The sequence below is a fragment of the Sebastes umbrosus genome, chromosome 19 (genome assembly GCF_015220745.1).
Source record: "Sebastes umbrosus isolate fSebUmb1 chromosome 19, fSebUmb1.pri, whole genome shotgun sequence".
Taxonomy (NCBI): Eukaryota; Metazoa; Chordata; class Actinopteri; order Perciformes; family Sebastidae; genus Sebastes; species Sebastes umbrosus.
In genome coordinates, this window is record NC_051287.1 from 1,919,306 (window position 1) to 1,944,399 (window position 25,094).

The window sequence follows — 25,094 nt, forward strand, 5'->3', positions numbered from 1 at the left end:
TATATTAATTTACTTAATTATTTACTCTTATGTTTAATTTTCCCTTTTATTTATGTATTTATTTTAATTTATTTCTTAATTTAATTATTTTTGCATTTATTTTATATTTACTTTTAGATGTTTTAGTACCTCAAATAGACGATAAAACAAACATCACTGTTCACCAGGAACTATCATCTTTATTTATCCAAAACAATAAAACATACACAACACTTTATGAAAATAAATACATCCTTCAAATGTGAGGAGCGGCGGAAGCTCATCATGTCTTCCTCTGCAGGCATGATGTCGTTATTGAAATGTCATTTCAAGTATAATCTGGTATGCTTTGGCACAAACAGACAGTTTACAGTGATGAGGCAGGACGGTGAGTGGAGGAAATAAATAAAGAAGCAGAAGATGAGAGATATATAGAGTTATAAAATCAAGTGAAGAAGACAAGGTGTGACTGTAGATGAATGTGAAGCCTCCCCTCTGTGTGTGTGTGTGTGTGCAGCCTGATAAACAACCTTAACGTCACTGCTGACGTCTGATAAAAGTGCAGAAACATGTTGATCTGTTTCTTTATGATTTAACACAAAGAGACAAACATTAATGTTTCACAGTTAATATGTGGAGGGCTAACTCTGAAACATTATAAAGGCGCTTAAAAATAATCCCTACAATCATTCAGCTATCATGATTCAGCCTAAACATTTCTAATTATCACCAATATTCTCTTTTTTCACAGGTTATATAATGCATTACAGGGTTGCATGTTGTAGTTGTGAAACATTCAAATCCAGTTTAAAGGACTAGTTTAACATTTTGTGGAATACGCTTAGTCGTTTTCTAGCTGAGAGTTAGATGAGAAGATCGATACCACTGCTATCAAGATATGGCGTGTGAATTAGTGAGTTTTAGAGGTGGCTGATAAACAGATTTTGTTCCCTCTGGACCGAGCCAGGCTAGCTGTTTCCCTCTGTTTCCAGTCTTTATGCTAAGCTTAGCTAACAGACTGATAAGAGAGCGGTATCGATGTCATCTCTAACTCTCGGCAAGAACACAAATACGCTTACTTCCTAAGACGTCAAACTATTTTTTTAAATATGTGCATCACTGATTACGTTTACATGCACAAAATATTCAGTTTTCAGCCTTTATTCTGAAAAAGACGATATTCCTACTGAGCTGTTTACCTCGCTAATGATAGTAAATATTCTACTAATATTCCTGTTTACATGCAGCCGTGCAGATAGTACTCCGATTAACGTCCCCATGATGGCGTTGTGATATTTGTGCATATCCAAAAACCTGTTGATATCCAAGTTTTTCATAATGTTTAAAAGTAGGTGTTTCTTCTTTTCTTTTGGGCGTGCATCTCTGCAAACTGTCAGCTAGCTGGTTTGTGTACAATCATAGACTATACAGTATATAAAGATGGACGACGTGTCTCTACTTCCTCCCACTGTGTAGAAGTGAAGCCAAAATATCCCGGATACGGGAGCTGTCATCTTGACGTCATTTGGAGCCAGAGGCTGCACAGTATTGATCCGGCGGTGGAGACGCGGTATCGAGATCACGCGCGAGCCGAGCACGGCCGCAGCTAGTCAGCGAGACAGACTCACAGCTGTCAATCATGACGTCTCACCCCCGTTTTTATAGCATCTAATAACTAATTAAAACCAAACTGATCAGACAAATGAACACTTGAAGTTACATCAGCGTGATAAAAACTACCTAAGATGATAGAAGTCATCTTTGTGAAAAATGTATTTGACGTGTACTTTGACTTTTTAGTTTGTCCCATCCGCTAACAGGGAGGAGGCGGGACTTATGAGCTAAACTGCAGCCAGCCATTAGGGGGCGATCAAGATGTTTTGGCTTCACTTTTGGAGAGCTGTCATGTCGTCCATCTTTACATACAGTCGATGTGTTCATCGCACAGAGCCGGCTGTAAACAGACAAAAGGCTGTGTGTCGCAAACAGCCGTAAAACCCCCCATTGAGACTGTCTCCATGTCCAAAGAATGCTCCTAAAACCTGAATAATATCATCATATCACACGTCTTAATCTGAATATGCTCCGTTCAGAATAAGGTCTCATTCAGAATATCCAAATGGAATATCTTGTTTACATGACCCGTATCAAATTCACTATATCGTCATATTATATCAGAATAATACTGGAATATTAGCGTGCATGTAAACGTAGTTTTAGTTGGTTGTCCAATAACTAAAACATTTCCCATTTTAGGCAACGGATCACTAAATGATTCAATGATGATCAATGATTCTTCAGCAGGTGATTACGTAAAGTATTCTGGATGTGCAGAGCAGGTTGACATGATTTTGTAATTAACAAAATAAAATAAAAATAAAAATAAAAACTTTTACAAATTAATTTTGTATAAATTCATACATTCAATGCAGGTTAACTTACATTATTTTCTATAGGGGTGTCCATCACTGTGAACACGAGGTTGTCACGGTTACAGTGTCAGAAGTCATTGTGCGTTTTGCTTTTGAAGATTACGCCTGATAGCAGGTCTGATATGTGAATAAAGTGAGGAGTAAAACACATCATTGCAAAGTGTTGGAGGCTGAAGGTGAAGCCAGTCTGAGGGCGGGGTTGACAGGTAGGTTAGACGTGGAGGGAGGTGAACCAACCAGTAAACCTGCTGTTACACTTTTCCTGAGAACGCCTCCAGGCCGAACGCTGTGTCCAGTAAACGCTGCAGCTCCATGAGGTGAGTGGGTTTGTTCCCAGTAGCTGGAGCTGCTGCAGGGTCACGACCAGCGTACCTGTTAAACACACACACACATTTAATGAGTATACGTACGTTCACAGCAGAGATACTCACTGATACTACGTCAGTAGAACTCACCAGACGGGGCGGCTGCGGTTGATGGTGGTGCGGATGCGTGGCTTGACGTAGTCGTAGTAGCCCTGGTTCTTGTGCTCCTCCTGACACCAAACCAGATCAGCGTTTAGGTAACGATCAGCCTCTGCTTTCACCAGGTCAAACGGGAACGGAGAGAGCTGAGAAGAAACAGAAATATCTGATGTTAAAACTGCTTCGATTTGGGGCGTAATCACGCTTGCAACATGCAACATGCAACGGATGGAGAGACATATACAAGATATTTAAGAAGAGTAGGTGCCTACATATAAACCAGACACCAACACCATCTCCAAAACACTCAACACTTTCTTCCTCTCTGACGTTACCTGTTCGATGCGGACCACAGCTACGGCGTCGTCCATCCCTCTGTTCTTGCGTTCTCGGGTCAGTTCATAGTAGATCTTTCCGGTGCAGAAAATGACTCTCTTCACTTTCTCCGGGCTGGCGGCTGCAGGCCCGTCGTCTGGGATTATACGCTTAAAGTGTGTGGCTGCAGGACAACAACAAACACACACAAACTGTCAAAAACACAAAGAGAGACTACCTCATGTTTCAGAGGAGGAGAGGTTCACATCATCTCACCTGGCAGCATGTCGTCAAAGCTGGACTTGGCCTCAGGGTGGCGCAGCAGCGACTTGGGAGTGAACACTATCAGCTGAGGAGATAAAGAGAGAACATGCTCGGTGACCTTGAACCCCGTTATCTCATCTGTGTGTTGAGTCACGGTTTGTCACTCACAGGCTTCCTGAAGGGCTGCAGGATCTGTCTGCGGAGGACGTGGAAGTAGTTTGCAGGAGTAGAGCAGTTGACGACGATCCAGTTACAGTCGTACAGCTGACGCACCGCAAAGTCCTCCGACAGTTTCTGACAAAAGGAAGGTTTTTAAAACATTTAATTGATGAAATGTGCATTAATTCCCTTATTTATTTACGGTTTAATTTTCCACTTTTATTTATTTATTTTGTATTAATTTTTAAATGTATTTATTTATTTTTGCATTTATTTTGCACTTATTTTATATTTATTTTTAAATGTATGTATCTATTTATGCTTCGGTATGAAGAACGGAACCTGCCAAAATGAAAAATAAATGAAATAATAATAAATTAATTATTAAATGTAGCAAAAATAATATTTTAAAAAGTAAATAGTTATTATTAAATGGATTTTTCTGTTTTAATTTGCTTTTTTATTTAGTTGCCTTTTTATTAATACCCTTATTTATTTACTCTCGTTTAATTTGACCTTTTATTTGTTTTTTTATGATTTTCTAAATTTATGTATTTATTTTTATTTATTTATTTTTGTATATGTTTTTGCATTTATTTTATATTTATTTTTAAATATATGTATTTATTTATGAGTTTAAATATGCATTTATTTTAAATGTATTTTTAAATGTATGTATTTCTTTATGTGTTTAAGCATTTATTTTATTTTTAAGTAAACTACTGTAATAGCCTCTATGATCTGAGTCACTGCTGCACTGCTGCTATCCATGTTGGTGAGCGGCCAAATCAGCCGACCAAACTACAATAATTAACTTCCTGGTGTTTTTAAAACCCCTGCATGCACCTGTCTCTCTCTTGCTTTAGTATATTTACCTCCCTTCAACTCTCCTACAGCTCTCTTGGCCATTTTTGCCCTTTTTGAGATGGTTACATAAGAAGCCAGGCTTTGACATCTGATCATGAGGTAGAAATAACACCTGTGGAACATCAGATAAGCTGCAAAACAAATATCTATCTGTACAGTATCTACTCCTCCATGTTTTTAGACTATTTGTTTGCATTATGGAAAATCTGCATCATAGAAAGTCGTGCTGCAGACAAACAATCATCTGGATTGAAAAGTCTGAATCTGATGAATATGAGCAAAATCAGAAGTTATAAGGAGCGATGACACAAACTCACAGGGAAAACATCAGGGTCATCATTGCACATCTGTAGAAACCTTTCAGGGCGGGCAGACGAGTGCTCTGGACCCTGAGAGGAAGAGATAACATGAGATGTATATTTCTAACAGAGCTCCTGTGAGAAGGTGACATTTACAGCATCGTGAGGTAATTCAGATAATTCAGAGATACATGCAGAATGTGGCAGATCCAGTTTCCTACCATTCCCTCCATGCCGTGAGGAAGCAGCAGTACAATGCCGTTCTGTCTGACCCACTTGGCCTGACCTGAGCTGATGAACTGGTCGATGATACACTGAGCCGTGTTGTTAAAGTCTCCGAACTGGGCCTCCCACAGAACCAGCGCGTTGGGACTGGCCATGGCGAAGCCGAGTTCAAAACCTGCACACGGAAAAACGGACGTAAAAACAGATTCAGGATCTCTGACGGCTGAGCGAGCAAACAAAATCTGTTTCCAGAGTTTGTTCTCCAACTTAAGGAAAGACACCTCAGCACTGGGCTGCACCAGAAACATACCCTAGTTTGAACGTAATTTCTAACTTAAGTCGGAGTTTACGAGCTAAGAGCTGAAAGAGTTCTTATTTATGACACAATTTCAATACTACTCACCTAGTACTGCGTACTCAGACAGAGAGCTGTTGCAGACGGTGTACTGAGCTTGATCGGGGGAGATGTAGTTCATCGGGATGCAGATCCTCTTATCGACATTCTGGTCGTGAAGAACGTGGTGTCGATGGCTGAGAAGCACAGAGAAGAAACGGTGAGAATCCACGTGGAACACATGACATTTCCTTTCCTAATGTAGTGCGTGTCCGGTATTACCTGAATGTCCCCCTCTCCACATCCTGTCCACTGAGGCGTATGTGGATCCCGTCTTTGAGCAGAGAGCCAAACGCCATGTATTCCCCGAGAGCCCAGTCGCACACTCGCTGATTCACCATATTTGCGCGGCCCTTAAGGATACGTCTCAAACCTGAAACACGGAGCATTAAATACAGATTCAGATTCAGAACTCGTTCAGAATACAGCGGTTGAAACAGGAGGAGGAGAGCCGACGGTACCTCCGTGTATCGTGAAGCCCTCCTCGGGGACGGAGGCAGCGATGTTCCCAATATGGCCGAGCTCTTCTTCACTGATGCCGGTGGAGGGGCAGTTCATACTCTTGGGCTGTCCCTCCAATGTGAAGAAATCTACAGACACACACAGTTCCATGCATGAAACGTCCAGACTACATCGTACTGTGATTTAAATATTAAAACAATAAGACTCCTTACCGGGCCACGGGGAGTCCAGCCAGTGTTTGATGTGGAGGATCTTCTCATCTTTGGAGCGAGCGTAAGCTTCCTCGCAGATTTTGTCGTACCTCGTTACTTCCTCCTGAAAGAGAAAAGTGTTGGAAACATTTGGGATAATGTAAGTATACAACTCAACAGAATATATAACATAGGTCTAGTCGTTTTACACATTTTAATGAGGAGAAGTTACATATTAAACCTTTAATTCACTTCTCTTTGAAGTGTGAAGCTCCTCACATGAATTGCAAATAGATTTTGCAGAAATGTAAAATCTATTTACTTTCTTTTAGAGCCTGAAAGTCATGAATTATTCCGTCTTGTTCCTGCTGCTATCATCACAAAAGAGAATATTTTCCACTGACTGAAAAGTGAGCATTTCCATTTACACCTAACTCTCTCAAAGCTACTTTGGTCTGCATGGTTTTCTTTGTGTCAGACTCTTCTGTCACCTTTTCATTCAGATAGTAGAGAAGCTTCATTATGTCTCACAGAGCGGAGACGTCTTCCCCCTCGCCGACAATGAAACCTGTTTTTCCTCACTCATCTGGCAGAATCAATAAGCTTTTATCCTTCAGTATAAAAAGCTGCCTTGATATTGAGAAGGCTTTTTTGAGGTGCCAATATAGAGAATGTAACTGTTAAAAACAGTCACACAATGCATGAGTGCGTGTACGTATTTTGCAGTATCTCCAGGTTGCTTTACCTCATACGTTTGTGCCGTGACGATTCCCTCGCCGATGACTTTCTCAGCAAACTTCTGCAGGACCCCTTTCTGCTTCTTGATCTGCTTGTACATCAGCGGCTGGGTGAACATCGGCTCGTCCATCTCGTTGTGGCCGTTACGTCTGTAACACACCTGAAGGTGAGGAGGCGAGAGTTTAAGCATGATTCTCTTATGACACATCTCTCTCACAATCAAGTTACTTATTAATCATCATGTAAAACATTAGTGTGTGGCTCTGAATTTCAGTATTAACCTCCGTGGTTAATTAACTTGAACTGCAGTACTTGTCTGTCCGTTAACGCCACTCTTAGCCTGTCGACCCCGATAACAATGACTGGACCAAAAAGCATAAAGGCGCCAGTACTACTCCATCAGAACTGCTTGTCAGACGGTCTCACAGCCTCGTAAAGCCGGACTGTGTCCGACAATTTCTTTAACTTTCCGAAACTGAAGATCCGACATTCACATCCACTTCACGCCATGATTGGTCGGCTGTGTGGAGGTGAGAAAGGAGCCAGGGTTTAAAACCTCTCTCTCAAGTGCTCTTTTCATTTGATACATAACTATTCTCGTCACTTTTCATATCAACAACCAAGTGCAACACTATAAATACCTAAAACTGTGCACCATTATGTCCATATTTAAATGATATCGCCCTCGTATGACGGGAAGCCTTTCACCCTGGTTTCGAGTGTGGTCCTTTACATCAGTTATAAACATCTTTGCATTCTGACGTGGTCGGACAAGACGTCGTACGAACAAGCTCTTTTCTAGCAAAACCCGGCCCTAACGCTGAAAACACACCAGAGCAGCAGTGAAGTGCGTCCTGTGACTCCTGTGACATGTTGACCTATGTTACAAAGAATTTCTTCCCATCTGAAACACATGAACACGCCTCCCGGTTGCAAAACAATATAATTATTGCGGTGTGCTGCACTTGGCCGTTGCCTGGTGTATAAGAGTAGCCAGTGGGGGTTTTACATCCATTGAGTCAGACTGGGTTTCCCCCAGTTCACAGTTGTGTTTTGAGCTGCTAAAATGGGAGGTTTTCCTTTCTGTTTTGTTTTGAACATCTCTGGTCTCTTTCCCATAAACCTCCTCTGTGCACACTCTCTCTCTGAGGAGGGTTTGGGCATGCAGGTGACCTCTCCTACTTTCAGTCTTTCCTCAGAACATGCTGCTCAACTTCCCAGACCTGTCAGTTCTCTCTTCCGTTTCTAGGAAGCTGGAACTGATGAAATAAATGCCAGTAGATGATTAAAATGTCTTGATTGTCTGTGACGTCATTCTTCAAAGAACTTCTTTATTTTTCCTGCCTGGGACCTTAAAAATACCCAAACCATCATTCATCAGTAGAGGAAAAACTCACCAGGTCTACGACTACATCTTTATGGAAGGTGTTCCTCCACTCGGCTGCCACTTTACACACATACATCACGGCCTCGGGGTCATCTGCGTTGACGTGGAAGATGGGAGCGTTGACGACCCGTGCGACATCTGTAGGATAAGCAGATGAACGCGCCATCCTGGGATCTGTGGTGAAACCGATCTGTGTGGATGAGAGTATTGATTACTAACTTACCAGCTGTTATCAAACTCAAACCAGCTTAACCTCTTTCATTGTTGTTTCAGGCTGTGTATCCAATCTATATTCAATAAAATCTAAAATGAAGTAATGAATAGGGGTGTCACGATTTCAATTCAAAATCAAAAATCGATCAAAATGAGCTTTCGATTTCAAAATCAAAAGCAGGATCGGCGATTCTCCCATGAGGTATTTGTTTTTCTCTCCTACCCCGCCTACTTGCACGCATCTGAAGAAGAAAAAAACACTTCAAAGACGACACTGCGTATCTTACCGGTAGCCTGCAGCTTTATTTTTGAGGAAACCACTGAGTCAGAGATGATGGAGAAACAACAGAACTGGAAAATCCTCGTGTTTCCCTGAAGTCACCGGTGTTGTGGCATTTTGACTTACTCGTGAGTTACGGTATGTGACAACGAACGAACATGTCGTTACATGCATTCATCTTTGTTTTGACTTCGTTGAGTTTAGTCAGTGAGGCTTTCTACTAAATTAACCGCAACTTCATCATCGTCATTGCAGCGTGCAGATTTTGGTTGCTTAGTAACGGCAGGTGCGACAGTAGAACAACCTCCCAAGCACCTTGGATAAAAGGATGAAAGCGATATGTGATTATATCACACTTGATTCCATGTAGCTTCTCTTTTTAACAAGGACAGTTGTCAGGGAATAAAACCAATGATCTGTTGATCTTTAAGACGTGATAGTCTAACAATAGCATAACCGTCAAAAAAATTAAGAAATGTTTAAATCGATGGTCAAATCGTGGATTTGGAGAATGGTGACACCCCTAGCAATGAAGAGTTTGTTTTTATGATTTAGCATGACTTCAAGTACTTAAAGAAAACAAAATTTCATGTAGCTAAACTGTTTTATTTTTAATATATTAAATGTAGGTAAACTCTTTGGACTCAAACCACTTCAAAATCACAGCATCAGTAACAGAGCGTACCTGGTTGTTGACCACCACGTGGATGGTGCCATGTGTGGTGTAGGACGGCAGGTTGGACAGGTGGAACGTCTCGTACACGATACCCTGGCCTGCGAACGCAGCGTCACCGTGAAGCAGAATAGACATCACCTGTGACATCATCAACGAGTTAGGAACAAGAGCAAAGGGGCTTTTTATGTCCTCCATATATAGAGTATAAATAAAACTCTGCGTACCCTCTTGCCCTCCGTGTCTCCACAGTAGAACTGCTCAGCTTTGGTCTTCCCCTGCACCACCGGGTCCACTGCTTCCAGGTGGGACGGGTTCGCCATGAGTGCCATGGTGATTTCCCGGTCGCTGACCCGGTTCATCACTTTGTGACACATCCCCAAGTGATATTTGACATCACCAGAACCCTGAGAGCAGAACATCAGGAAGGAGTTAAAGCTAACAGATCTAAGCAGGCCTTGATTTCACATGACAAAGCTACAACTAGCAGTTAGCATTGATTAGTTAATGAATGTATTAGTCTTTAACAGAAAATTAATCAACAACAAAATGAATTGTCAGTTAATCATTTTAGTAATTTATCAACTCAAAATCCCAAAAGGTTTACCGACTGCAGCTTCTCAAATGTGATGATTCACGGCTTTACTCTCTTTAATCATTTTAGTGTGACATTTTGGACAATACGCTCATTTCCTTTATTGCGAGTGAGATGAGAAGATTGATATCACTTTCAGCAGGAAGGCGGATACGTTTATATTCCCAAAATGACAAACAGGACGTCACCTTGGGCTCTGAGAAACTGTGACATTTTATAGTTTAACAAACAATCGATGAATCAGAAAAATAACCAACGGATTCATTGACACCGACTACGTTATGTTTACATGCACGAAATATTCCAGTTATTCCAAAAAAGACAATATTACTAATAAGCTGTTTCCACCAATATTCCCATTTACATGCAGCCGTTCAAACTCCGATTAACGTAACACACCCCCATAACGTACGTCCTACGGCTAGGATTATAATAAGGACTTGTTGGACCGTGTGAACACAGCCTCGTTGTGATGTTTGTGCATATCCAAACACCTGTTGATATCCAAGTCTTTCATAATGTTTAAAAGTAGGTGAGCTTCTCCTTCTGACCAGAAATGTGGGCTTTTCTTTTGGGCATGCATCTCTGCAACCTGTTGGCTAGTTGGTTCATGTATGTAAACGTAGTCAGTGAAAGTAATCAATGCTTGCAGCCTTACAACATCTGATTACCACTGAAACAAGTTTGCTGATGTCCAAACCTCGTCAGCAGCTTCTAGTTTAGAGTCGAACTGGCAGAAGATTTGGTCCAGCTCCTTCCGGATCACGTTAGCCAGCACATTCAGCCTCCCTCTAAAGAAGGAGAAAGACACATGGTAAACATATGGTTTAGTGTTTACGTTCGATATGAGCTCCACATCGTTGTGCAGCTTCTGATCGTGCAGAAAGGCTGATTAAAACGTGTAGTGTGAGTTAACACAACGTACAAGATAAATAAAAAATGCACAGTGTTTGCTCAGCTTTAGACAACACCAGTTTGATGATTGTAGAAGATTTGATTGTCTACCTGTGAGGCATCCCCATGATCACACTCTCCACTCCACTCTGACTGGAATGGTCGATGATGGTCTTGAGGGCCGGGATGAGCGATTCGCAGCCTTCCAGACCGAATCGTTTCTCCGAAGACCACTTCCTCTGGAGGAACTCCTCAAACCTGTGAACAGGTGGTGGTGCTGCTGCTTCACATTGAGGCTCAGAACATCTATCCCCCTCCCCAGACTCAGAAGAGAAAATAAAACCCCTCGCCCTCCAGCTGCTTTTCCAGTTAATTACCGAGATGTTTTGAGGAATGTGAGGAAACTCAGACAGACCTTGTGGATCGGATCATTCTGTTCAGAAGAGTCTTCTTCTCCTCCAGACTGAACTGCATGACTCCCGGTGTCTCGAACTTCTGTCTGATCCACTTGCACTGCTCCACGTCGTTAATGAACATGAACTCTACTCCAATGTGCTGACAGTAGGCCATCTAGAAGAGAGAGGTTTCAATGGTCAAACAGAGAGTTTAATGAGTCTAATCTCCTGTTAAAGCTTGAAGCTGCGCTCAGTGTTCAGCTGTCTGGGGGTGATTTTAGACATTGTTTTTAATTTTGTGATGCCCTTTGGACTGCATCTCTGCATGAAAGCTGCTATACAAATAAAGTTCTTCTCATTATGGGAACGTTTTACACCATTAACCCATTTTAAAGTCTTTTACCTCCAGGCGTCGTATGATCTCTCTGAGAGGCAGAGAGCTCTCGCCGCCACCGATGAAGGTGGTGGTGGGAAGCCGGAACACCTTGTCCAGGTCGGATTCAGTCAGCCCGTAAAAACCTGTTGAACAGACATTAACATGAGGAGGAAGCCCGCCGAACGAGCACAGGCGTGCAAACCAGGTCAAGGTGAGGAGGGGGAAATGGAGGGGAAATACCACATGACTGACATATAACCAAGAAACAGACGATAAAAGAAGGGCACAGGAAACAACACTGAATTCAAGATTTCCTGGGATTTGTGATCCCTGCTGCTTTATTTTCCTCTTCACTATTTTAACTCCCTGAGCAGCTGTCTAATCTGCCAGATTACATTTAGTCCAAAATGCTGCAGCCAGACTCCTGACAGGAATAGAAACATTATATTACAGTCCTTTCTGAGCTTCAATCTAACATAGTTTTATTGATAAGGTTTAAAAGAACTTGAGCTGCAACTACGTATTATTTTCATTATATTATCGTACTGTTGATTCAATGTTTAGTCAAAAAAAAGGGAAAAAAAGGGAAAAATCTCACAGAACCCTAAGGACGACGGCGTATTTAAACCATTGTAAGTATTATCTGAGATTAAAGTGGTACATTTAGGAGAACAAAATGGGATATTCTCTGAAATTAAAGTGGCAAATTTACAAGAAAAAACTCACAAATTCAGGAGAAAAAAAATTGATATTCTCAGATTAAAGTGGGAAATCAATGAGAAAAAAACTCACAAATTTACAAGAAAAAAAATTGATATTCTCAGATAAAAGTGGTAAATTTATGGAGAAACAAACTTGAATATTCTCTGAAATTAAAGTGGTACATTTACAAGAAAAATTCACAAATTTATAAGAAAAAAACTTGAATATTCTCTGAGATTATAAAATCATAAATTTGTGAGAAAAAAAAACTCTTGTGACTTTAATCTCAGAATTTTTTTCTCGTAGATTTACCATTTTAATCTAGGAGTTTTTTCTCTCAATATTACCCCAGCACTGTAATTTATTTATTTTTCACTTAAAAAATACGCTGTCAAAACATATTGATGTCTTCTAATTGATTGATTTGTCCGACCAAAAGTCTAAAAACAAAAGGTGCCTCACTTACGATCATAAATTACAAAGAAAAGCAACAAATCCTCACATGAAACGATTAATCAATACATCAAATAGACCCAATAATCGATTAATCTTTGCAGCTCTAAAAGGAAAACTCAGAATATATTACGCACAGAGATCGGTTTACTCATCTTTTGATGTGTGAATGCAGAACTGCGTTAGTGTTACTGAGCTACATGGAACCATTCTGGACTCATTATTAGATTATCAAGAGAGTCTTAGCACTCCTCATTAAGATTAAAATAACCTTTGTGTGTAAAATCGGTCAAGTAATTATATCATCCCTAATGAGGCCAAAGCTCTCTGGTGGTTTCTACAGGATCAAAATTGAAAGTGAACTGAATAGATCCTAAAATGACGGAGCTTTCTTCATCAGGACCCCGAGGCTCTGGACTAACCTGACAAACAAGATCAGGCAGACCTCCTTTAAAACCTGCCGGCATGGTTTTAACCTGAAACTCTGCACTTTGTTATGTCCTACTTGAATTATTTGCTTTTTTGTTAACTTTCCATTAAGCTTACAATCTCATTTCATTACCACCTCAATAAGTATAAGTGAATACAAATTATTATCCATTACCTGCCTTATTAAAGGTGGACGTTTCCTGGAAAGAACCAAGTAATTTGGTATTAATTAAACAGAAAATACACACAAAGTTCTGCTATTTCAGTTGTTTTAGTTAGTTGTATTGAGTTTATACAATAAGTACTTGTTGTTTTTAAGAGAAATTATTACTATTTAAACACAAGTGAATATTTATTTATGCTTGTCGGTTAAAAAATGTCATTTTTTTTGCATGTTTTTTGCCATGTTATGATTGGAGCATATTGTTTTATGCTAAATGCAGTACCTGTGAGGGTTTCTGGACAATATCTGTCATTGTTTTGTGTTGTTAATTGATTTCCAATAATAAATATATACATACATTTTGCATAAAGCAGCATATTTGTCCACTCCCATGTTGATAAGAGGATTAAATACTTGACTAATCTCCCTTTAAGGTACATTTTGAACAGATAAAAAATGTGCAATTAATTTGGAATAACTATGGACAATTGTACGATGTTAAATATTTTAATATCGTGACATTCATTTTTCATATCGTCCCATGCCTAGTTGGAATTGCTGGTTGTATTTGACGTCTATATTCTGAGGAGGAGGAGAAGTATGAGGCCCTTTAGCTTGTGTTTATCTAAAGCATGCAATGTCCTGGTTGCACCAAACAACAGATAAGACAATATGGAACAGAGGAGGAGGACAGGGACGTATCTATGTCTGTGTTTGTACATCTCTGTCAGCATATTAGTGCTGAGGACAGGGACTTTCAATCCAATATGCCAGAGTCAGCTCTCTGCGTTGCATAAGGGATCTTTAGACTTTCCTCCCCCTCTCTGAAACGCCCCGCTCATAAAGAAACACACATCTCTGTTTTATATGATGTCAGAATGATTCGATATATTAATCAAGTAGTGGCTGCGATAATGATAATGAAGCAGGCACAGATAAGCCTGGATACTGTACGTCCTGTTTGACCCCACTGGCTGCTGAGCAAAGGTTAGCAGGAGACAACAGACTCCTGTATACTTCCCATTTTCTCCAAGAAGAGATGAAAACCAACATAGAGGAGACCAGGGTCAACTCCGACACTATAATAAGCTAATGATAAACCACAGGAAACTGGCTTTGAATTGAACTTCTTCACAGACCGAAAGCAGCCCGGATGTAGGCCAAGGGTTAGCTTCCACTAAAAGAGCCAAGAGCAAAGTTTGAGGTTCTCCTCCTACCTCCTATCACATTACACAGACGTTCTTTATAATGAGAGAACCCTGGAGGCATGGAGAGACACAAACACAACAACTGTGGGTTAAGAATCACACAGAGCTTCTCATTTATTCTTTCAGGGCTGATTTGGACCCTGACGCTGACCTATTGTCCGACCTCTGTGACCCTCAGCGCCACCGGGACAAAGCAGCGCTAGGTGAAAGTGAACAATACCACTATTAACTGTGGAAACATCCTATTACAGCTCATAACAATCACCTGTTTCTGAACTCAGAGGCCCAACCTTTTCACTACGCACAATGCATACAGTTTGCTGCAGGCATGCATAACACGCCACAGGCCACACACACACACGTTTGACCTCTTTACACTACAGCAGCAAAACTGACAAGTCAATGTTTAGTTTACACAGCAATAGAACTGATGTTAATTATCCTTAGTTGAAAAATTGAATTTGCCAGATTACTTCCCAAACGTTTTAACTGATAGGTATAGAAAGTGGCTTGTTAATAACAACCATAAAGCGTGTTGTTGTCTTATCTTGTTTCCTCAGGAACTGTAACTTGCTGTACAACATGTGCTGATAAGAATGACAAGATAAACATGTGCTGGACCAAACGTGACTTACTGGAGCATGAATAAAGATATTAATGAATAATAATCTGAGACATAAATAAAACAAATAAAGGCACCACTTTCTAACAAGGTATACATCACTATAAGACTTCATATGTTGTGCCTAATGGCTGTATTAATGGGTTATACGTTGTTTGTTAATCATTTAGATTTAAGCAATAAGCATCAATAAAAACTACTTTAAGGGTGGCAGATTGTGCCAGATGCTAAAACAGTGTCTGTGGTGTGATAACATTAATTAAACATTGTAAAGTGAAGCGTGGTTCCTTCAACAAAAAAAAAACAACACAATTTTTCAGAGTTTTTTCTTTTAAATTTGAGTTTTTTTCTCATGAATTTCTGAATTTTTTAATGTAAATTTACCACTTTATTCTCAGAGAATATCCAAGTTTTTTTTTCACATCAATTTGTGAGTTTTTTCTCCTAAATTTACCACTTTAATCTCAGAAAATATTCACGTTTTTTTTCTAATAAATTTACCACTTCAATCACAGAGAATAATAAAATATGTTTTTTTCTTCTAAATTTGAGTTTATTTCTCTTGTAAATTTACCATTTTAATCTTAGAGAATATTCAATTTTATTTATCGTGAATTTGTGACTTTTTTTTCTCATAAATGAGATTTTCTCTTGTAAATTTACCACTTTAATATCAGAGAATATCCAAGTTTTTTCTTGGAAATCTACGACATTGATCTCAGAGATTATCCAAGATTTTTTCTCGTAAATTTGCGAGTTTTTTCCTCCTAAATTTACCACTTTAATCTCAGAGAATATCCAATTTTTTTTCAGGTAAATTCACAACTTAAATCACGGAAATTATGATTTTTTTTCTCTGAATATTGCCACCCTCCCCCGGTACCGAAATTTCTTCTTCTTTTTTCAGAAATAAACCCACCAAAAATCCACAATTAAACCACTATAAAGAAGTCTTTAGATAAGTTTTGTGAAATTACAGATTGCCTTGCGGCTACGTTAATAGTAGTACATGAGAGTGATGATGGTTGTTTAAGATGGGGTGGGAGCATTTAGCAAATTTAAGTGCACTTGCTCTCTAGTACATAGCTGCTCCTTATCTGCTGCTTGCTCTCTTCACCCAGTTTACTGTGGGCGGCAGCATGATGCCTAAAGGGTCCAGCAGAGCTACATGGTGACCCCGTACCTACAGCATATTATCCCATGCAAGGCTGAGTATGGGTGGGTCGATGGACGTAAATAAAAGAAGTGGGAGGCTGATGGTGGAGGGGAGATCACTCAAGATAAGTATGAGGGAATTGATGGGTGTGTCAGGTGGATAAAGAAAGTAAAAGAAGACGTGAAAACAGCAGAGTAGAAAGAAAAAGACACTCAGTGAAAGTTTATGTATAAAATGAAACGGCAAAGAAAAGGTGGGACAAACCAAAGAGATGAAAGTGTTTAAGGACAAAAGGCAAAAACAGCATGACAGGAGGTGGGAAGGACGGACAGGGACAAACATGATGTAAGCAGGTTTATATTTCTCACCAACGTTCTGGAAACCAACGGTACACGGGGAGTCGTCAAAGTCGACACAGCTGATCTCCAGGGGGTCCAACTTGGCTATGTGATGCCCTCGTACCTACAAACAGAGCAACACAGCTCAGTGAATATGTGTTTCACAAGGTCAGTCTTTGACTACACATTTCTGCAGATTAGTGTCTGTCTGTCTGTCTTATATGTCCACACACGTTAGCAGAATCCTATAGACACAGATATAGGTCAGAGTCCAATGTCCATTTAACAGGCCATTAACTCATTAAACAAACTGAATGTTTTCATTTATGTATATTTAAATTTTAAATGTATTAAAATGTCTATTTTTTTTATATTTCTTATTGATTACTATTATTAGTAATAAATAATTGTCAATAAAGATGAATTAATTTACATGTCAAGGTAAGGTTTTCTGTGAACTTCATTATGGCCCTCTGTCTGAGTGATTGCTCATGATAAAATTGTATTATTTGACTGTTTATTATTTAAATAAGGGCATCAAACTTTAATTTTGGATCCCCTATAATGTCACCTAACCTGAATTTAATAGAATACTTGCTAAATAAACACACAAAAAGGTTGAAAACGCCAGTCTGTACGTCTGTAATTTGATAATGTGTATAACACTTTCTTGTCTAACAAATGAAGCCTAAAAAATGAGCAATGGGTTTTGTAAAATCCATCTGTGTTTTTAGTTTACCTGGTAGGCTCGTATGAGTGACTGTACAGCTAGATGGTCCTCCACCAGCTTCTCCACATTGGGCTGAGCGCCCACCAGAGCCTGGATACTGGTCAGTCCCTGAGAAGACCCACTGAGGGGCGGAGGGCTCTGGTAGGCCGCACCAGGCGGAGCTCCAGCGTTAGCGTTACGGAAAAACGTATCCCAGGACTGCAGGGAGAAACAGGAGACAGAACGAAAGGAAGCAAGTTACTCAACACGTTTAAACAAATATTATAATTTGTCATATACTTCTTCAGTGTGTCTCGTTTGCATACTGGTTTTTGCAAATGTATTATTAATCCCTGATGATCTGCTTCAAATTTCTCACTAAAAACTACATTTTACAAGATTGCATTTAAACACATCTAGGGGTGGGAATACCAGAATCGATATATTTGCTTCAATTGAGTCTACACAGAGGTAGAAGGAAGTACCGCTTTTATTGTTGTAGTGTGAGTAACTTGAGAACGTGAGAGTAACGTTTGAGATCAGTGTAAACAAAGCTTCTTCACCTCTGCCTCTGTTGTGGATATCAGCTTACAGGTAGAGAGTGACATAACATTTTTACTACGACAACTCTCGGCAGCACAATAACAGCTCATTACCAACAGACGATGACTGCATGGTGTCTATTTTAAAAACCCACACATAACATAGACAGTCTTTCAGTCTGGCATCAATAACAACATCCCAACCTTCCATCTTTCACACACTGATTGAATATATTTATGACGGCTCTACAATGTGAAAGCCTGTCTTTGTGTTTATCAGTTTATTGATTGTAAATCTGTTCTGTTCTGTAGTTTAAAGGTCTAGATAAGCTTGGCGGCAACTTGGCCTTTACTCAGCCTTTCTAGTAATTGGAAGATTTGTTTGTAAATGCTGGTCTTATATATATGAGGTTGAATTCAAAAGAGCTATTCAGTGATGTTTTAACCTGTCTAAAGAAACTATACAGGTATGTATGAGGTGATTTCTGACTTCATTTGACCTGATTTGTTCCCTTTATAGCACTTACAGTAGTGAATTTGTGCTATGAAGTCTTATTAGTATAGGAACAATGGTAGCACTGGGTTAAAGGGCCAGTCCATCTACGTTCTTTTCCATATATCCGTTAGCAAAAAGCAGAGACGTAGGTCTGTAAGTAAGATAATCATGAAGCTAATCAATATGAATAATGTGAAAGTTAGCACTTGCTGAGTCAACGTCAGCCGTGAAATAACTGAAAGGGTTAGTGCAGATGTTTTGAAGTAGGGTTGTATGTAACACTCAGGGCTCCAGAGTGCAACCAGAAATCTGTCGAGTGTGACTAAATATTTTCATTGGTCGCACCGGTGCACCTGACATTTACTAGGTCTGTCTGTGTCTGTGTGAGTGTTTGTGCGAAACAGCGCAATGTACTCCTCCGTGATCAACATCCCAACTATAAAACCAAAGGTAATTCAAAATGAAGAGAACTATTTATTGTTTTACGTCAATAAAAAAAGCTGCGGTGCCCGCTACACCTGTCCCCGACCCTGAATGACCCAGACCTGATATCACCTGCAGAGCACCGCTCCACCACCTGTCTGTCCCTGTAAAATGAATAAACCTGAACACGGCGCTGGATTCATTTCACAAGTGAGGAGAGCAAAAAGTGTGAAAGTACTGCAGCTTTGGAAAATCACATGTTTACGTTATTTAAGTTTATTTAACAGTACCTCAATTTCACTACTGCTGAAGTTCTTCTTCTGTTTTTGGTTGCATTTCCCCAATTCTTTGGTATGGCAAAACACCTGCCCTTATATGGTGTTTATGTTTTAAACATCGTCCACGCCCCTCTAATTTATGACCAAGTGGGATTAATCATTCATCAACCTGCGTGAGAACAGATTTGGAAGGTTAAGGACGTTTGGTGCATCTGTTGTTGACTTCTCCTAACAGAAAATATAAGAGAAACTTAAGAGAACGTCGCTGCATGAGGTCCAATATGTTTATTTTTGTAGTTCGGGTAAACTGACCCTTGAACATTTGGCGTGTCGAGGAATTGCTTTCACTTTAGATCGTCAACATGTGCTTGACAGGCAGCAGTCAGTTTGGCCACTGAGACGCTAATGAGGTTTCTTGCTCTTGGCAATTTGGTTAACTTGATATACTACTTTGTCATATTTTAACATTTTGAATGACAATACAACAAGTTAAACTACTTCTTGTCCTTTGCTCAACAACTTTAAAAGTGTAATAACTGGTGTTTGTTCCTCCCTCTGCTGTGCTGTCTGTCTGTCATTCACTTTTTGTTCTGCATCATGCTGCTTTGGTGCTCTGCTATTCAAACATGCATAAGTAAACACACAGAGTATCGGTACCGTCTGTTTCTACCTTTACCCTACTACATTCTGGACAGGTAACTGTTGAGAAATTGTATTTTATCTTTTCAGGCCCCTCAGGAAGAAAGCGAGGAGCACTCAGAGTGACAGGACAGGTTTGGATATCACATTCATGGTGAATTGTGTGGAGTAGCACTGACTCTGTTTGGCATATGTGTGTGTGAGCATGGCCGCTGAAGGCAAGTTCAAGTTTTCAAGCATAAATAAAGCAGGTGTGACATCAAACACAAGACAAAAGATGTACAGTACCTTGTGCACATTCCTGGGATTCTCCAGCCATGCATAGTACATCTCCTCCACATAGTTCGAGCTGGTGCCATTAAGAAAGGGCTCAGCAGCCACAGATGTGTTCAGGCGCCTCGCCGGCTTAAACGTCCTTAAGCCCCTGTCCGTCGCCAGCAGTCTGGGCTGCGACAGGCTCTGGGCCGTCTGTGCAGCCGTTAAAGGCCGAAGCCTCGCAACTGTAGTCCTTAATCGGTGCATGGCTGCAGATCAGCCACAGATCCTCTCTCCCCGTCCCTTTCCGGAGGAGGAATACAGCAGCACTGTCCTGAACAAGGAGACCCTCCAGGCTCCTCTAGCTGCTCCTCTTGTTCCTCCTCTTTGGGGCTGGCTTATCCACAGCTCCTTCTCCTCAGGCGATCGTCCACCAGATCCTGCTGAGCAGAAATGCAAATATTGTTCTTCAAAAACACTCATCTTGTGCAACTCGTGAGCAAAGGACCAAATCTTATCCTTTTTGTTATTGTCAACAAATACCACGGTAAAACCAACGAGGTGGTAGTCTGTCCATCAATACTTCTGCCTTCCCTAAACTCTCTGTGGCGCCCACACCATTGATTCCCGCTGAAGCCATAAATATCTAAAAACAGGTCACAAATATATACTTTCATATCAGTAAAAGTCTCAGTAATTTCCTAAAACAGCTGGGGCATTGTAGTTTTTAGCAAATGTTATGAAGTAGTGGCTTGTTGTGGACTATTTTCAGTGGTGGGTGGCAGGACTGGGGTCAAAATAAACTGTTTGTGCAACAGTGTGACTCACTGATTGAATAGTTTAACTTTCAACTTTCAACTTATCTGTGGTTTCAGTCTAAGTCAACGAAGATTTCTTTAGTACATTAGTCATATTTTATGCTTTTTTCATGCTGAATGACTCATTTCCAAGAAACTTATGAGCACATCTCTGGTAAACACCAGATTTAAAGTGGTGCTTTTGTGTGATTCTTTGTGGAGAAACTCAGTTTCACAGTGGATTATACAACTAATCGATTAGTCAATAATATCGTATGAGTGTTAGTCGACAGTCCTATTTATTGTCACTGTCATGTGCACAACAATTACAGAGAAGCAGTTGTTGGCAATGACAATCTTAGAGCTCAGTCTCCAACCAATGCTCATTAAATATGTCTAAAAAGCAAATCACGCAAGTAAAGAATGAGACATAAAATAATGCAGAAGATAAAATATAGGGATAGAATAATACATATTTTGGACAACAATGGAGCTCTATGGCACAGAGGAATAAACTGGTTTGTTAGTAGGATTAATTCTTTATTGTTTTTGTTCTTTTTATGTTGACAAATAAAAATATAATTTATCCTTTTATTGATGGAAACTGAAACTTTATCTCAGTTGTAAATCAGGTGATAAATCTCAGTACAGTACAGAAGTTACTGTAAATGCTAAATATAGACTAAGCTAATGTTAGACCACCAACCATAAAATGTGGGTACAGTACACCCTGAACATGACCCAACCCCCCAAACACACACATAAAGTAGTTCCCTGGGGACTTACCTCAACCCTTAAACTTAACTTAAACTTATGAGTGTTGAATTTAACCTTAAAAATAAATAAATAAATAAACAGATAGCAAAAAGAGCAAAAATACCAACAGTTATATTGATAGGTGAGAAGGTACATAGAAGAGGTATATATAATAATGATGTTTAATAATGTTAATTATTACATATAACATATAATAATGTTTGTGAGCAGTGAGAACAAATAATTAAAAATAAATAAATAAAATAAATAAATAATAATAATAATAATAGTGATGATAATAATGATGATAATAGTGATAGTAATGGGGATATTATAATAACAGTAATCCATTCACACAGGGACAAACTTGTCACAATAATCACATTAATAATGACAATAACTATAATATGAATGAAGTTAATTCAAAGAGCAAAAATACCAACAGTAATATTGATAGGTGAGAAGGTACATAGGTATATATAATAATAATGTTTGTGAGCAGTTGAGAGGCAACGTGAGAAAAAAGAAGAAAAAAATAAATAAATAATAATTATAATAATAATAATAATAAAAACAAAAACAAAAAATAATAATAAAAAATAAAATTAAAATAAAATACAAATAATAATAATAATATAAATCGAATGATTTAGCTGTTAATTTGGCATTTTGTCCTCACAACATCAGTAATATCACTCACACACAAACACCAACCGCTCCGCGCTCGAGCGCACTCAAACTGTTTGTAGCGTCTCGTGCAGGACTCTCACACACGGTCAGTTTAAGTAACGTTTCTCTCCGCTACACCGCTCAGATCTAACTTTATGTTTAATGTTTAGAGTTCGTTACCTGTGTTTAACCTCCTGTTTCTCCGGTGTGTTCCTCCGGTGTGTTCCTCCGGTGTCCCGGTGTAGTGAGCGAGGAGGAGAGCGTGCTGGTCTGTGTCCGGAGCGCGAGCAGGATGAGGTGGTGTAAACTGAGTCGCGCGCTCCGAGCACTGTCTAATCACTCTGGTGCTGATCATCATCTGCGTCATACATCGCCTGTGACGTCAGCTCACAACTAGTACAGGTTGGGTCAGAAAACACAAAAAAATAATACAAAAAACTGTGTATTAAAATACATAACTTTTAAATAAATGACACTTTATTAAAAAAAATGTTTTATAATAAATGTATAAATAATAATTTAATAATTTATGTATAAATGTTATAGTTTTAGTATAGTTTATTATAGTTGTGTATATATATATATATATATATATATAGTTATTATAATTAATTCCAAGCAGAGATAAGTTAATTTGTAAGTGTTTAAGTATTTAATCAAGAACTATAACTGCTATATAAAAATGTATTAATGATTGACAACATAATACAGTTGTAAAAAAATGTATGACTTAATATTTTATATTGTATTTATTTATTAAATACAGTTTAGTACATATTATTACGATGATGATGATTATGATGATGATGATGATGATGATTATGATTATTATTATTATTATTATTATTATTATTATTATTATTAATAATAATAATAATAATAATAATACAAATAATAATTTTATTATACAAATATATATTAATGCAAATTATAATTTATAAAAAATAATAGAAATGTATATAAACGGTTTAAAACTGTGCATTATTGATAATATTATACATTTTTTACATTTAAATTATTTTCATCATAAAGTATTTATTTATTCATAAACAGTTTATTCTCTGATCTCCATGACAACAAGTAAAAGTGGTATAATTTTCCTCTGAAGTAGCCTAAAAGTGTCATAAGTAACAATATGGAATATATTCAACTAAATTGCTTAATTATTTGTATTTCAATTAAGTGCCTCTCAATAACTCAGTGTTCTGCAGTCATATATAATGAGTGCATTGTATTTTGATGAGGAGAAACTGCTGTAGCTCCACGTCCTGCAGGCTCTTACTGTCATGTTAACGTGTGTTAATGTAATGAGCGTTTGGGCAACACAACTCTGCTGGTGATGCTAATGAAGTTTTTGTTATACTAAAGACAGACCAACCGACAGGAGACAGGAGCTTCATTAACATCATCAGTCATATTCATAGTGACCTCTTTGACCTTTGACCTTTGAGTTTACATCTCTGAGCAGCAGCAGCTGTGCGTGGAGGCAACATTCACATCCTTTACTTAAAGGAAAGTAGCATAACATCATAAAAAATAATACTTGTTTGTACAAGAAAAAGTCCTGCTCTTCAAATAAGTGAAAGTACAGCCTATCAGCAAATATTAGGCTTAAAGATTCCCTCCTGAGGGGTTTTCTGGTAAACAAACAAACGTTATGTTCAGTGTTTCTCACCAAGGAGTTTCCCCTGCAGGTCTGACAAACATGTTGACGGGATTTTCTTCCTCATACTCTGTTCACATCCATGTTTACTCTGTTCACATCCATGTTCACATCCATGTTTACTCTGTTTACGTCCATGTTTACTCTGTTTACGTCCATGTTTATTTGCTTGCAGCAGTTCTTCTTCTTCTTTTTCTTCTTTTTCTTGGTGCCATATGCAATAATGAGAAGTACTGATATATAAATATATATATATATATATATATATATATATGGTATATAAAAATATTATTGATTCACACCATAATACTGTTATTATTATATAACTTAATATTTTATAATATATAATATTAAATAGGGTTTAGCACTTTTTTAGTACTATTATGATTATGATGATGATTATTATCATTATAATATATATATATATATATATATATGGTATATAAAAAATATTATTGATTCACACCTTAATACTGTTATTATTATACAACTTAATATTTTATATTGTATATAAATATATAATATTAAATAAGTTGTAGTACTTTTTTAGTACTATTATGATTATGATTATTATTATCTTTATAATATATATACTGTACGTATATATGTATATTTTTAGTAATTCTCATTATTACATACTACATCCTGTTTATACCTCTGTATATATATTTTTAGTACTTAATACTACACTAATTGCGTTTACATTATATTAACTTATGTTTATATTTACTTTAACTGCACTATTTTATGTTTTAGATTATCATTTTGCTTTTACACTTACTTGTGTGATTTACCCTTCCTATATATATATATATACACACATATTATTTAAGGTTTTCACTGCCAATGACTGCTTTGCTGGAATTGAAAAATGACTAATAAAGAACCTTGAACCTTGAGATAGTTTCACTATAACTGATCTCCTGGACTTCCGTTTAGGTAAAACATGATTTGTTATTATCTGTTGTACTTTTACAGCAGCAGGTACATTTATATGTTCTGGTTCAGTGCCAGATGTACTTGTATATTCATGGTACTTGCCCAGAACAGAACAGAGCAATAACTCCAACCTTTGTCCTGAGACTCTGATTATGTACAGAGCAAGTTAATGAACGTCCCATCCTGACAATCTAAACATCACTATTACCTTTATTATTATTACCTTAAACACCTTTATTGATCCCTGAGCGGTGT

At 38.4% G+C, this 25,094-nt stretch overlaps 1 protein-coding gene across 3 annotated transcripts; it reads right to left on the reverse strand.

Moving 5' to 3' along the window:
• Positions 1-1,906: 1,906 nt before the first annotated feature.
• On the reverse strand, positions 1,907-22,568 carry ogdhb (oxoglutarate dehydrogenase b). 3 transcript variants are annotated; one of them, XM_037753699.1, is made up of 23 exons: positions 22,418-22,568; positions 20,049-20,455; positions 17,413-17,601; positions 16,704-16,797; positions 11,630-11,745; positions 11,247-11,401; positions 10,943-11,089; positions 10,638-10,728; positions 9,570-9,749; positions 9,355-9,483; positions 8,187-8,366; positions 6,797-6,949; positions 6,073-6,175; positions 5,860-5,988; positions 5,621-5,771; positions 5,408-5,535; positions 5,001-5,179; positions 4,798-4,869; positions 3,623-3,748; positions 3,467-3,539; positions 3,211-3,374; positions 2,867-3,021; positions 1,907-2,783 (listed from the first exon to the last, which is right to left on the reverse strand). In XM_037753699.1, the coding sequence occupies exons 2-23, from the start codon at positions 20,280-20,282 to the stop codon at positions 2,663-2,665; spliced, it is 3,069 nt and encodes a 1,022-aa protein (XP_037609627.1). In that variant the 5' UTR covers positions 20,283-20,455; positions 22,418-22,568; the 3' UTR covers positions 1,907-2,662. The 3 variants fall into 3 exon arrangements, with proteins under 3 accessions (XP_037609627.1, XP_037609628.1, XP_037609629.1); XM_037753700.1 differs by having other exon boundaries at positions 20,049-20,458; positions 22,418-22,525; XM_037753701.1 differs by lacking the exons at positions 1,907-2,783; positions 2,867-3,021; positions 3,211-3,374; ... (8 more) ...; positions 6,797-6,949; positions 8,187-8,366 and adding an exon at positions 8,376-9,042 and having other exon boundaries at positions 9,271-9,483.
• Between the last annotated feature and the right edge of the window lie 2,526 nt (positions 22,569-25,094).